This window comes from Sorex fumeus, unplaced genomic scaffold (genome assembly GCF_029834395.1).
Source record: "Sorex fumeus unplaced genomic scaffold, SorFum_2.1 ptg000037l, whole genome shotgun sequence".
Classification (NCBI taxonomy): Eukaryota; Metazoa; Chordata; class Mammalia; order Eulipotyphla; family Soricidae; genus Sorex; species Sorex fumeus.
In genome coordinates this window covers 921659-935771 of record NW_026606094.1, presented here as the reverse complement: position 1 = coordinate 935771, position 14113 = coordinate 921659, and the positions used below count along the sequence as shown (strand labels likewise).

Here is a 14113-nt window from a genome sequence, read left to right as displayed (position 1 = left end):
AATCAGAAGCATTAAAACCCAGGATACATTTTTTTGTGAATTGGTTTTTTTTAAAAAAGAAAAAACCAAGACTGATGTGGCATGAGGGACTTATAGCCCAGAAATGCATTTGTTTGTACTAAGATCTGGCTTTGCCCCTATTATCTGGTCTTGAGCAGTTTCCCTGAGGCTCTAGTAGTGCCGTGTAGAAAAAGAGAGGTGGAATCATTAGATGAGCACCAGCTTTTCTTGGATTATAAAGTTCTCTTGTATTAATTACAAAACAACCACATAAGTGTTAACCATTTCAGTTTCTCAGTGAGTAGTTGATTTGTGATTAAAAATAAGAATTGTTGGGACTGGAGCGATAGCACAGCAGGTAGGGTGTTTGCCTTGCATGCAGCCGACCCAGGTTCAATTCCCAGCATCCCATATGGTCCTCTGAGCACCGCCAGTGGTAATTCCTGAGCGCATGAGCCAGGAGTAAGCCCTGTGCATCTCCGGGTATGACCCAAAAAGAAAAAAATAAGAAGAATTGTCAATTAGAGATTTTGAAGATAAACTAGACTTATACCAAAGTACTATTTGAGATGTACTAGGCTTATCAGTTTATAGCACTTTTTTGTTTTGGTTTTTTGAATCACACCAGAAATTAATCCTGGCGGTGCTTAGGGAACCATATGGGATGCTGGGAATCAAACCCCAGTCAGCTGCGTGGAAGGCAAACGCCCTACCCGCTGTAATAATGCTCCAGCCTCTATAGCATTTTTTTTCCTTTTGGGGTGCCACAGCTGTTGATGTCTAGGGGAAATCATAAAATTCCAGGAATTATACCCAGGCTTTCTACATGCAAAGCATACTCACTAATCTTTGGAGCTATTTCCCAGGTTAGCAGTAGTTTCTAAACTCAATTTGATTATAGTATGATCAAACTCAATGAGATACCCTTCTTTATTTATTTGGGGTGTTTGGGCCATACTCAGCAATGTTCAGGGATTATTCCTGGCTCTGTGCTCAGGAGCGACCCCTGGTAGCACTCAGTGGGGACTATGTGTGGTATCAGGAATTCAAACCAAGATCATACACATACATGAGAAGGATCGTACCTCCTGTACTATTTCTCTAGCCCCAGATGTCCCCCTTTAGAGCAAAAAACTAGATTATTTTTGTTCCTGTTTCTCCTGGAATCTGCTATGTTCCATTTGTTTGAAGTAAGAATTATAGTAGGACATATGAAAAAGCTTCTCTACCATTGGGTTTTCAAGGAGTCAAGAAATTAGAGGATTCAAATTTTGTTTCAGAAAATCATCTACTGTATCTAGGATTTCAGAAGTATTCCTAGAGAGTCTTAGGATTCATTGAGGACTAGGGAGCTAGGGTCAAACCCTGAGTAGGGCATTTGTCATGTGAACTTGAGCAAGCCCCTTCCCTTTCTGGGCCTCAATATTTGCTTCTGTATATGAATAATTGGACCAGAACAGCTAAGTCTCTTCTCGTGCTCAGCTTTTAACCAATCTGCTTTCTTCTGTCGAAAAGGAAAAAACACTCTGTTCTTTCCACAACCATCTGAGTTAATTATCCACATAATTGGCATAAGCCTGGGGTTTTTATTTAGCTTGGCTCACTCTGCTGAGCTATGAATGGATCTTTGAGAACAGAATCCTTGTAGTGCTTGGAGATGCTCAGAAAGAGTAGGATGTGGCCCCTGAACTGAATCTACACACTCGAGGTATAAGGAAGCAAATGTTTATGGGTGAGCATAAAATATAGGCAAACGTTTTCTTTTTTTAAAACCTTTTGGGTTTGTTTCTTTATTTTAGGCAAGGGGGGCACCGCCAGTAGTACTCAGGGGCTTCTCCTTGTTTAGTATTCCTGCAGCAGTGCTTGGGAACCACGCAATGCTTTCAAAGCACTGATTCCAGCCCACTGAGCTATCTATCTAGCCATTCTTTTGGAGGGTCGTGGGTGAGAGAGGTTTGGCCCACACCCAGCTGTGCTCAGGGCTTACTCCTGATTCGTTGCTCACAGATCACTCCCGACAGTGCTCAAGGGACATCTGTGGTACAGGGGATCAAACTGGGTCTTGCCTCTGTACTGTCTCTCCAGGTTCTGACCCTCCTTTTTCTAACTTAATTGATACAAAACTTGATACAAAAATTCTTTGATGAGCATGAAGTACCTGAAACAAGAGAATGTGACCAGTTGCTGATGTTCACACACACACACACAAAAATCTCTTAAAGGCTGAGTCTTGCCTCAGCTTCTATCCAATCTGCTTTTTTAAAGTGAAAGAGGAAGACACACTGTACTTTCTTTCCCCAAAATGACAAAAAGAAGTGATCCCAAAGGTGACAGACATTCTGCCCCCACACCCCAAAGACAGAAAGAAATGACCTATCTTAAATGAACAAAAACAAATAAACCCTCAGGTTTGGCAAAACTGAAAAGGCCCCATGGGAACTTGATGACCTTTTGGGTTGGAATAAGGCAGAAGGCTTGAGCAGGGTTCCACACAGTCTTCAGGGCTGCAGACTCAGTGTTTGTGCTTCCAGCAGCACCTCAGATAGCATCTGGGGAACTGGAGGTGGCAGGGTGGGGCTGGCTGCAATCATCTAGGGCAGTGAAGTCAGAGAGAAAGGAGAGTGTGGTCCTGTACACATGAGACCACCGTTAGGAAGGAACAATGGCATCTTTTCTGGGACTCTTAAGAGTGAGCTCTGAGGGAAAAGCAGTCACAAAAAGTTTATTCATTCTCAGAGCGTCACTTTAAATCAAATGGAGAAAGTATCAAGAATTACTGAATGGTCAGAGCTAAACGAATTTTACAAATGGTCTAGTTTAGGCTCTTACGGGAAACCAGGGATGCCTGCTCCAATGCTGCTTCTGCAGTCCCATATTTTTCTTGGAAGTACTCAGGAATTCAAAGCTTTTTGTGCTTCTTTCATATTCGAAACCAGGCAAAGGAACCTCACAGTGGAAATATACTAAGCCATTCCTTATGTTTTGTGTTTCTCTTGCTTCTTGAAAAGAGTAAACACATACATCCTCTTAGCCATATAAGATGTGATATGTACGGAACCTGATCTGTTTTGGGCAGGCCAGACTGGCTGAGCCCTGCAGTGGAAACTCCCGTGGAAGTTTCCCTGAGAAACAGATGGCTCTCCTGAGACTAGGTCTAAACACAATATTGAACACTTACTACAGGAAAAAAAAATATAATTTCTAAAAAAAAATTTCTAAAAAATTTCCCTGAAATTTTGACCTAAGATTTAATTTCTTAGGAAAGCTTCATACTATCAAAACACTTGCAAAATAGGGCCAGAGAGATAGTACAGGGATTAAAGCACTTGCCTTCCATGTGGCTGACCCTCTTTTTGTCCCTGGCATGGCATATGGTCCCCTGAGCATTGTCAGGACTGAGCCTGAGCACAGAGCCAGGAGTGAACCCTGAACATGACTGGGTGTCACCTCAACACGCCCCTGCTCAAATTTTGAATATTTATTTCCCATTAGATCTATGACTTTCTTGTTTACTTCAAATTAATTTGGGGATGTGGTGGAGACAATATTCCAATCACCAGATAGCAACTCACTTCTAGACATGTCTCTTCCTCCTATATTCTGCTATCACGTTATAGATATGAGCTTCCAAGATGTTAGTTTGGCCACTATGTGTGCTCATTGATTTATGTAGTTTTGGATAAGTTTATATTTTATATAAGTTATATTATATCTCCAAATCTATAAGGACTCCTCTTTTGGCCCTGAAAAAAATGTTTCTGTGAGTAAATATCTGTTTGTAATCTAATATCTATCTGTATTCTATGATTGGGTGCCCAGAAGCTATCAAGAACCATTCAAGAGGGGCTGGAGAGATAATATAGTGAGTAAGGCGTTTGTCTTTTACGTGACTGACTGGGATTCCATCCCCAGCATCACATATAGTGCCCCCAGCCTTCCAGTAATCCCTGAGCTCAGAGTCAGGAGTAAGCCCTGAGCACCACTGAGTATGGCCCCCCAGCAAAAATGAAAAGGGAAGGGAAAGGGAGGGGTGGGGAGAAGAGGGGAGGGGAGAACATGCAAGAGAAGCAAGAGAAACACCTGGTTAGGATTAACTCTGCCATTTTTCTTTTGTACCAAAGAATTAAGCATCTTATTGCATCCTAAAGGCTAGGGGGTGGCTTAAAAATAAAATCAACCATAATGAATATCAGATCTCTTAAACGTATTTTGAAATATCAGAATAACTCCTAGGAATGGGGCCAGAGAGATAATACTTACCTTTCTTAAGAGTAGGGTACTTATCCTGAATGTAGCCAACCTGGGTTCGATCCCTGGCACTCCATTTGATCCCCTGAGCCCCACCAGGAGTTACAAACATAGCTTTTATAAGTATAAAATATATGGGGTGGATTTTATCCACTCCTTTCTGATTTTGAGGCAGAAAAATACACACAAAAGCTTTATTGAATGAAATGTTGGTGTGCATATGTGGTCTAAGTAATTGCTGTAAGTGTGATCAAATTGGCAGCTGTGTTTTCAGATAAAAGATGTGTGCTTTGAGGCCTGCATGTGTGGAGAGTAGGAGGGTGAGGGCATTTCATATGAAAGACAACACCTATCCTGAGCAGCAGGGACTGCTAGGCTTCTGAAGGAATGAGATCTTTTAAAAAATTATTTTTACTTTCACTTTATTTAAACACCATGGTTTACAAGGTTGTTCATACTACAGTTGTTAAAAGGTTTTGATGTTCCAGCACCAATACCATCACCTGAGTGACCCTCCCTCCACCATTGTCCCCATTTTCCCAACCATTCCCCAAGTCTTCCCCAGAAATAAGATCTTGATGGATATACCTTGTTATAGGAGTCTGGAGATAACACCCAATTCTGCTGGAGGAACCTCTTCTCCTGCATCAACCTTCTAAGGCTGCTTAACAAACTGACCAAATGGAAGCATTCCAGAACCATGGTAAGTGGGCACTCAGACCATGAAAGTGTGCATCCAACAGAATTATTTATCTATGCATTTATATATGTATTTACTATTTGGGCTTGGGCGCCATACCCAGAAATCCTTGGGGGCTACTCCTGGCTAGCTCTGCGCTCAGGAGTGACCCTTGCTGTGCTCTGGAGTCTATATGTGGTGCTGGGGATTCAAATAGGAGCCAGCAGGTTGCAAGACAAATGCTTTAACTCCTATACTATCCCTCCATCCCTTACTGAATTTTATTTGTTTCTCATTTGGGAGCCACACTGACAGTGCTCAGGACTTAATCCTGGCTCTGCACTCTGGATCACTCCTGGTGATGCTCAGGAGACCAATATGTGATGCTGGGGATAGAACCCAGGTCAGTCACATGCAAGACAAGCATCTTATCTGCTGTACTATCTATCGCTCTGGCCCCCTTACCAGATTAAAAAAAAATGTTAGTAGGTATTTGTGGATCTCCTTTTTTGAGAGTTCTCTATGGAAATGATGAATGTTCCATAAAGTTTAGCATTTTATAATTCTGAGCACTTAAACTTTGCATGAGATTATTTCTTGTCACCAGGCCATTTCTTTTTGGAAGATGGATATGTGTGTTGGGGGAGGGGGGAGGCATTGTAAAAGAGATGGCTTAAAGGGCTGGAGCACATGCTTTGCTTATGGGATCCCTGGTTCAGCCCCTGGCACCACCAGGAATGGTCCCCAAGCACCAAGTCAGCAGTTGTTCCCGTGCACCCCAGGTGTGACCCCAAAACAAAATTCTTTTGCACTTTGGATCATACACTTTGAAAAGTGAAATATAAATTGAATGATTCCTCTCTGTAACTGACTGAATCTAAGTAGGCCCTGAACCAGGAGTCCCCAAAAGTCCACAGGGACTATGAGATGTGCCAAATTTGGTTTCACTTGTGAGTTAGAAATTCCAAGAAACTGGGGCCTGAGAGATAGTAGAGCGAGTAAGACACTTGCCTTGCACACAGCCGACCTGGGTTCAATTCTCAGCATCCCAAATGGTCCTCCGAGCATACGCCAGGAGTAACCCCTGAACATTCCTAAGTGTGGTCCAGAAATCAAAAAAGATAGAAAAAAGAAAAGAAACTTGAATCCTCATTCATCTCCCTCTCTTCCCGTGTATCTTTCATGGACAGATGCTAGTGGTGTTTAAATCGGCTCCCATCTTAAAACGGGCTCTGAAGGTCAAGCAGGCCATGCTGCAACTTTATATCCTGAAGCTGCTAAAGATACAGACCAAGTACCTGGGGCGCCAGTGGCGGAAAAGCAACATGAAAACCATGTCAGCTATTTATCAGAAAGTGCGGCACCGCATGAACGATGACTGGGCTTATGGGAATGGTGAGTGTTCTCAGAGCACAACTCTCAGGTGTTATAAGCAAATCTAAATCAACATTTCACTCTATTCTTTTGCTATGAGTTGCTCCATATTTTGGATGAGAAAATAGGTGACTAATGGTCAGTTATCTGATGTTATAGCTAGTATAACAAACTTGAAGGCATTCAAATTCCTACATGTTCTCTGTTGTATGTAAACCATGAAAATTCATCTTACTAAATGAGTAAGTTGAAGAGTAATGGTCCCTTCCTAAAGCATTTTATTTCAATAGCAGGCCTCTCCCATTTCTTTTTTAATATATAGCAGTCATACCTGACAGTACTTGGGGGGCCAAGGTTATCTCCCAGCAGAGCCCCACCTGGCATGACCAGCAGTGCCTGGAGCAATGATGCCACCTGGGCCATATCCGGTGTCCCACACAGCTGTGCTGGAAACCACCAGGGCCACATTCAATGGTAAAGAAAGGGGGAGATAGTCCCAGAGTCTAGGGCCTTGCACATACTTTGCATCATCATTATACTATCTCCCCAGTTCCTCTCTAAGAGATTTTGCAGTTAAAATAATCTTTTAAAATGTACTTTTGGGGGGCTGAAGAGATAGTACAGCAAGTAGGATGCTTGCCTAGTATGTGGTCAACCAAGGTTTGTTCTCTGGCATCCCATATGGTCCCCCAGGCCTGCCAGAAGTGATCCCTGCATGCAGAGGCAGGAGTAAGCCCTGAACACTGCTGGTTATGGTCCAAAAAGAAAAACCAAAAAAATAATAAGACAAAATTTTTTTAAATTTTGTTTATTATTGAAACGAGATACTTTTACTTACAAAGACACTAGGGGAGAAAAAGAGAGAACACCACCTTCTCCAGAGGGGACAAAATCAGAAAGAGAGATACATGTTCAAGGGAAAACACAGGCTTGCCAAGAGGAAATCTTTTTAAAATTTACTTAGTATTGGCTTTTGGAATCCCACCCAGCAATGCTTAGAGATTACTCCTAGTTCTGCACTCAGGAATTACTCCTGGTAGTGCTCAGAGAACCATATGGGAGGCCAGGGATCAAACCCTGGTTGATCATATGAAATGCAAACGCCCTACGCGCTGTACTATCTCTCCAGCCCTTTTTTTTTATAATTAAAAAATGAGAACTGGGGCTGGAGCAATAGCACAGCGGGTAGGGCGTCTGCCTTGCACGCGGCCCACCCGGGTTCGATTCCCAGCATCCCATATGGTCCCCTGAGCACCGCCAGGGATAATTCCTGAGTGCAGAGACAGGAGTAACCCCTGTGCATCGCCAGGTATGACCCAAAAAGCGCAAAAAAAAAAAAATGAGAACAACCTTTTGTTGTTAGAAGTTCTTAGAAAATAATATATTACAGGGGCTGGAGTGATAGCACAGTGGGTAGGGCGCTTGTCTTGCACGCGGCCGACCCGGGTTCTATTCTCAGCATCCCATATGGTCCCCCAAGCACCACCAGGAGTAATTCCTGAGTGCAGAGCCAGGAGTAACCCTGTGCATCGCTGAGTGTGATCCAAAAAGCAAAAGAAAGAAAGAAAGGAAGGAAGGAAGGAAGGAAGGAAGGAAGGAAGGAAGGAAGGAAGGAAGGAAGGAAGGAGAAAGAAAGAAAGAAAGAAAGAAAGAAAGAAAGAAAGAAAGAAAGAAAGAAAGAAAGAAAGAAAATAATATATTACAGGGGGCTGGAACGATAGTACAGCAGATAAGGCGTTTACCTTGTATGTGGCCAACCCAGGTTCAATCCCCGGCATCTCATATGGTCCCCCAAGCACCGCCAGGAGTAATTCTTGAGTGCAGAGCCAGGAGTAACCCCTAAGCATCACTGGGTGTGACCCAAAAAGCAAATATATATATATAATATATTTATATGTATATATATTACATATTTATACTATTCAAAGATAGCCACTGATATGTATATTCTTACAAATATTTTTCTTTGTTTTGGGGCCACTCCTATGAGTTCTCAGGGGCTGCTCCTTGCTGTGTTTAGGGGTCTCTCCTGGTAGTGTTAAGGGGCATCATATGTAGTGCCAGGGATCAAACCTGAACCTCACTGAGCTATCACTCTAGCCCCTCTTCTTCCATATCTTTTTTGCTACATATACATCCATAGAGAGATTTTATTTAAATGAAAGTGAATTCTACATGCTATTCTATAATCTTCTCTTTTTGGTTAATATTATCCACCTTTCCATGTCAACATGTTTTCATTTTTCTAATAATCAAATCCACATTCAGACTTTCCCGGTTGCCCCAAAACAGTCTTTAAAGCTTTTTTTTTTTTTACGTTATAATTCAATCCAGGATCACAAATTGCATCTGGTTGTTACATTCTTTTATTCATTTTGAATCTAGCACAACTTTCTCCTCCCCTCACCCAGCGCTTAACACTAATTGAATCCCCCTCGCACCAGCCCTTAACAATAATTGAAGAACTGGATCAGTTGTAAACTGGAAGGTCTAAAAGTTTGAGGAATTAAATGGAACCTTTTTTGAATGTGGTATATTCTAGATAATGTCAGAAATTGCACAGTGGGACCAGAGTGATAGTACAGAGGGTACTTACATGCAGTCAATCCCTGTTTAGTCCCCACAATACCATCCCCCAAGCCGTGCCAGGGGTGATCCCTGTGTGCAGAGCAAGGAGTAAGTCCTGAGCACTGCCAGGTACGGCCCCAAAACAAATGATAAAAAGAAAGTGCATAGTACCTCGCACTATGAGACATCATATCTGGTTGATTTAGCATGACTTAAGGTAAGATTGACCAGAGTTTGAACGAAGTTATTTTGGAGGGCGTTTTCATTGTACTGACAATTGCTATAGTAGGATTGGACCATTATTTACACAGTTGCATTTAAGAAAACTGGAAAAATGACTTCTGCTTTGTTTTTGTTGGGATTTTAACCTGCTTAAATATCAGAGAATGCTGCAATAAGATTTCAGAGAGGGGTCAGAGAGATAGTATAGGGGTTTAGATAGTTTCATTGAGTGCAGCTGACCCTGGTTCAATTTCCAGCATGACATTATTCCTCAAGCATCTCAGGGCCTTGGAGACCTTGAGCACTGCCAGGATGGCCCAAGTAACCCCCAGCGCTGCAGGGCCTGAAAGCAGCACTACATCCTCTGGGATGACCCAGAAGTCACATGATGCTGGGGATCTAGCCAGGATCCCAGACATGCCCAGCACATGCCCGGATCATTCATGGGGGGCAGGAGCAATAGTATAGCAGGTAGAACACTAACCTTGTATACAGCTGACCTGGGTTCAATCCCTGCATCCCATATAGTCCCCCAAAGTACTGCCTGCAGTGATTGCTGCATGCAGAGCCAGGAGTAACTCCTGAGCATTGCTAGTGTGACCCCAAAACAAAACAAAAAAGAAATAATCCTGGCTCCAACAGGAAAATGCTTTATTCTGCAAATGTCACATTTGTTATTGCAGCTATCAGTAGTCCAAACCCAAATGCCAGTTTCTTAAAAGACACCATTGAGGGGGCTGGAGAGATAGCACAGCGGGTAGGGCATTTGCCTTGCACGCAGCCAACCCGGGTTCAATTCCCAGCATCCCATATGGTCCCCTGAGCACCGCCAGAAGTAACTCCTGAGTGCAGAGCCAGGAGTAACCCCTGTGCATCGCCAGGTGTGGCCCAAAAAGAAAAAAAAAGACACCATTGAATGTGGGACATCAGAGATATGAGAAAGATGTGTTTCTAGACCTGAAACTAGCCTCTGTGTGGGACATTATAAACAAATGATCTGTTTGCAGCTTCTCCAGAAGTCCTCAACTCATAATCTAACATAGGTCGACGTGTTGATTTATTGTGTTGGGGAATTGACTCACTCTGATTTTTCTTGTTGTTCCTTCTTATTTCTTTCCCTTAGAGCTGATGATTGCATTCAAACAGGAAATTCGTACATTAGGGGGGAAAGGCTCAATAAAGGGAATTTGGTTGCCCTTTTGGAAAATATAACTAGTAAGGAAGTGAAATAATTGAAAAGAAAAAACAATAAAAAGTCCACCTCCCTCAGCTTCCTTCTTTCCTTCTCAGAGGTAATCACTTCACCTGTTTCTGATTACCATTCCAAAGACATTCTGCAGATGCAAGCATATGTATGTAGGCATATGTTCATTTTTAAAACCTTAGTGGCAGTGTGTTGTCTACCGTGTAGTTTACATCTTACAAGAACGCTGTGTAGTAAGAAGTCCAATACCCTGAATTGTGTCCTTCTTTTTCTTCCTCTCTGCTTAACACAGACATTGATGCCAGGCCATGGGACTTCCAAGCAGAAGAATGCACCCTGCGAGCTAACATTGAGGCTTTTAATAGCCGCCGGTATGACCGACCCCAGGACTCTGAATTTTCACCTGTGGACAACTGCTTGCAGAGTGTCCTGGGACAGAGGCTGGATCTGCCTGAGGATTTCCACTATTCCTATGAGCTCTGGTTGGAGAGAGAGGTGTTTTCTCAACCCATCTGCTGGGAGGAGCTGCTCCAGAGTCATTGATCTCTTATTAACACAACATCTGATAGATGGATGTTAGCACTAATAAACGGTGCTGATGCTTTTGTTTCCAGCCATACAGTATGAATCAGGCCCATTCTCGGGAGTGTTGGACCTGGAGATATATTGCCAGAAAGAGTCAAACAACTTGTCCTAGGGTTAGCTGGGTGCTTAGTTGTCCTTGGAAATCTGCTGGATCAGTCATGTGCAGGCTCTCTGGTGGGACCACTCCCTGCTTTAGTCTTGCATAGAACCTGTCTAGCCTTTGCTGACCCTGAGTGAGAAGAAGTTTATTATGATATTTGATCTTCTTCTCACTCAGATCATGAAATACTGAGAACATTTTCTTCTTGCTCTCTCTAGATCCCTAGGACTTTACAGAGGTTTGGCAAGCCAACTTTGAAATTGCATTTCTAATTTCTAAACCTCTTTCTAAAAATGTTTGCTCTCCAATGATTTTAGAGCACCTGCACCTTCGTTGTGAAGGCAGTGATTTGCTGTTACCAAAATACTGCATGTGGTAGAAAGAAATACTGTGTAGAGTGGTTTTTCTTTAGTCCCTCAGAGATATATGTTCTCCGTGATCATTATTTCCTTGTGCACTCTGTTTAGGGCATGGAGCACTCTGCCACAACAAATAGGTAACAGCCCTCCTCTAAGGATGTTTCATGTTTTTCTGAGACTATTTCAGTCTTAAAATGACTGAGCACACTGCAGAAAATTATCCTTTTCATCCAATTCCTCTTGTAAATGACAAGTTAGCCACAGGAGGTTTTACTTATTGAGATGGCATGTCCATTTGTGCTTATGATCGATTTATTTTTTAATTGAATAGAACAGCAAGAGCATCACTGCTTGCCATTTTTCTTCTTCTATGTTGATTAATGATCTTTTTTTCCTTTTCATTACTAGTGGCTTCATGTGGAGATTTAGCAATACTGTTTCTACCTAAAAGTGTTGCATATTTCTTTGAAAATAGAAGACTTGGTGTACCAGCCTTTTAAAATGTTTTTACAGCATACTTACCATCAAAAACAAGATTTTTAGAAAAAATCTCTGGCTCATACACCATCATTTGTTTCTTTTCAGTGCTCCTACAATTATGTCTCAGTGTCTTTAAGCTTTTTTTTTTACCTTATATACCCCCTCCACAAGCTGCCAACATAGACACTACTGAATCTTTTTTATGAGATCACTAACCCTCTTTAATCAGGAGGACTGATCAGAATTGATTTATTTGCACACTTATTTTCACTATTCTGCACCAACCATAGCCTCATTTGGAAATCATAAGAATTACCAACACTATCAAAAGGAATGCTACCAAGACTATGTAAACTTAGATTTTTACCTCTATGATTTATGACAGCAAGATTTGTAATTTCATAGAAAGGTCATGAAAAATGACCAGGGAAATGGTTCACAGGGCTGAAGTGCATGCTTTGCATGTGGAAATCCTGGGTTCAATCCCCAGTACTGCATGGACCCTAAACCACCACATAGAGTGATTAGAGTGGGCCAAAAAGAAAAAGTATATAATGAATGAAACTTCCTTAAAACAATTTATAAATTTTACCTGTGTAGGACAGCAGTCTTTGTTGCAATCAAAATAATTTATGGGACTTGTCTTCTATAGCCCTATTATCGATGATTTTAATATAATTTAAGTGAAAAAATAATTTTCAAAAAAAGAGTAATCATCAGTATATTTATTTTAAAGGCATTTAGTTCATTTGTGTTAAGAATAAATAAGCTAGGGCCAGACCAATAGTACAGTGGGTGGGATGCTTGCCTTGCATGAAGCCCAACCGGGTTCGATCCCAGAATCCCACACAGTACCCCAAACATGCCAGGAGTGATTCCTGAGTTCAAAGCCAGGAGTACCCTCTGAGTGTGGCTAGGTGTGCCCTGCCCCCACACACACACAAAAAAATAAGGTAACCTTTTATAATAGACACATGGTTGATTTTTGAAGCATGGACATTTACTGAACTTAACATTTTATGCTGTATTTTATACAACTCTTCCAAAGCAAGACTGATTTCCAGTGCAGCTGGAGAAACTAAGGCACCACAGAAAAGTGATTAGATTCTAATTAAATCAACTTATTTCCCACTAACTTATTGGGACCGGCATTCAGGTATTGACAGACAACCCTCATTACGGGGTTGGATATCCTAACTTGAGATTCTAATGCGAATTCATGTGTGTGGTCAGGAATATATTTAGATTAACTTCCAGTGGTGATTACTATTACTACCTAAAAGAACATTATTTGAGTGATCTATTAAATAGGGGATTTTTATTTATTAATATTTCAGTGAAGATTGTGTTGACTGTTAATTACATTATTTATCTATTGACGCACTTTAATAAAAAGAAAATTGAACTGGAGCTAGAAATTTGGGCTTTAAATTCGTTTTTTTTTTTCAATTATTTTATTTGGGCTTTAAATTCTTTAACACAAGTGACACTAAAGAGCATATTAGAGGGGACTGGAGGGATAGCACAGCTGGTATGGCTTTTGCCTTGCACGCGGCCGACCCGGGTTTGATTCCTAGCATCCCATATGGTCCCCTGAGCACTGCCAGGAGTGATTCCTGAGTGCAAAGCCAGGAGTAACCCCTGAGCATCACCAGGTGTGACCCAAAAAGCCAAAAAAAAAAAATAGAACATATTACAGGGGTTGGGGTGATAGTATAGCAGGTTTGATTCCCATCATCCCATATGGGCCCCCAAGCACCGCCAGGAGTAATTCCTAAGTGCAAAAGCCTGGAATAAGCTCTGTGCATCGCTGGGTGTGACCCAAAAAGAAAAAACAAAAGAACATATAAGAATAGAAAGGATGGATACAAAGAGGATGACTATACAAAAATCTTACAAAATCAATATACTTGAATGTAAACTAATACAAACAACTGCAAAATCTCACTGATGTATAACAAACCAATCTTTTTCGTGGGTCAAAATGAGCTCCAGCTCTACCTAGGACTGGTGATTACCTGGATGAACTCTGTTCTCTCTCTTATGACAATAATAGGCTTATAGACTAGCTCCTGAGACATGGTTACATTGAAGAGCAGAAACAAAAGATCCATCCATGCCACTCAGAGCTTATAGGAAAGTCAGCGAGCTTCTTACGAGCCAGTGGTGACAGGGCAACTGCAGTCTCATGGGAAGGGGGGCGGTACCAGCTCCTCCTTCACGCCCTACCGAGGTCACGAGTTGCCCCCCCTCCCCAGCGGCCAGCCATAACACCAGATGCACAGAAACCAATC

The 14113-nt window shown here is 41.9% G+C and overlaps 1 protein-coding gene across 3 annotated transcripts in view; it reads left to right on the top strand.

Annotated features, from left to right (window-relative positions):
* Nucleotides 1-13229, top strand: part of STRIP2 (striatin interacting protein 2) — a 56410-nt gene extending 43181 nt beyond the window's left edge. For all 3 annotated transcript variants that reach the window (XM_056118303.1, XM_056118304.1, XM_056118301.1), the window contains 3 exons: nt 4847-4951; nt 6118-6322; nt 10588-13229. In XM_056118303.1, the coding sequence (XP_055974278.1) occupies nt 4847-4951; nt 6118-6322; nt 10588-10838 (561 nt within the window). In that variant the 3' untranslated portion in view covers nt 10839-13229. The remainder of the gene's footprint in view (nt 1-4846; nt 4952-6117; nt 6323-10587) is intronic.
* The last annotated feature ends 884 nt before the right edge of the window (nt 13230-14113 follow it).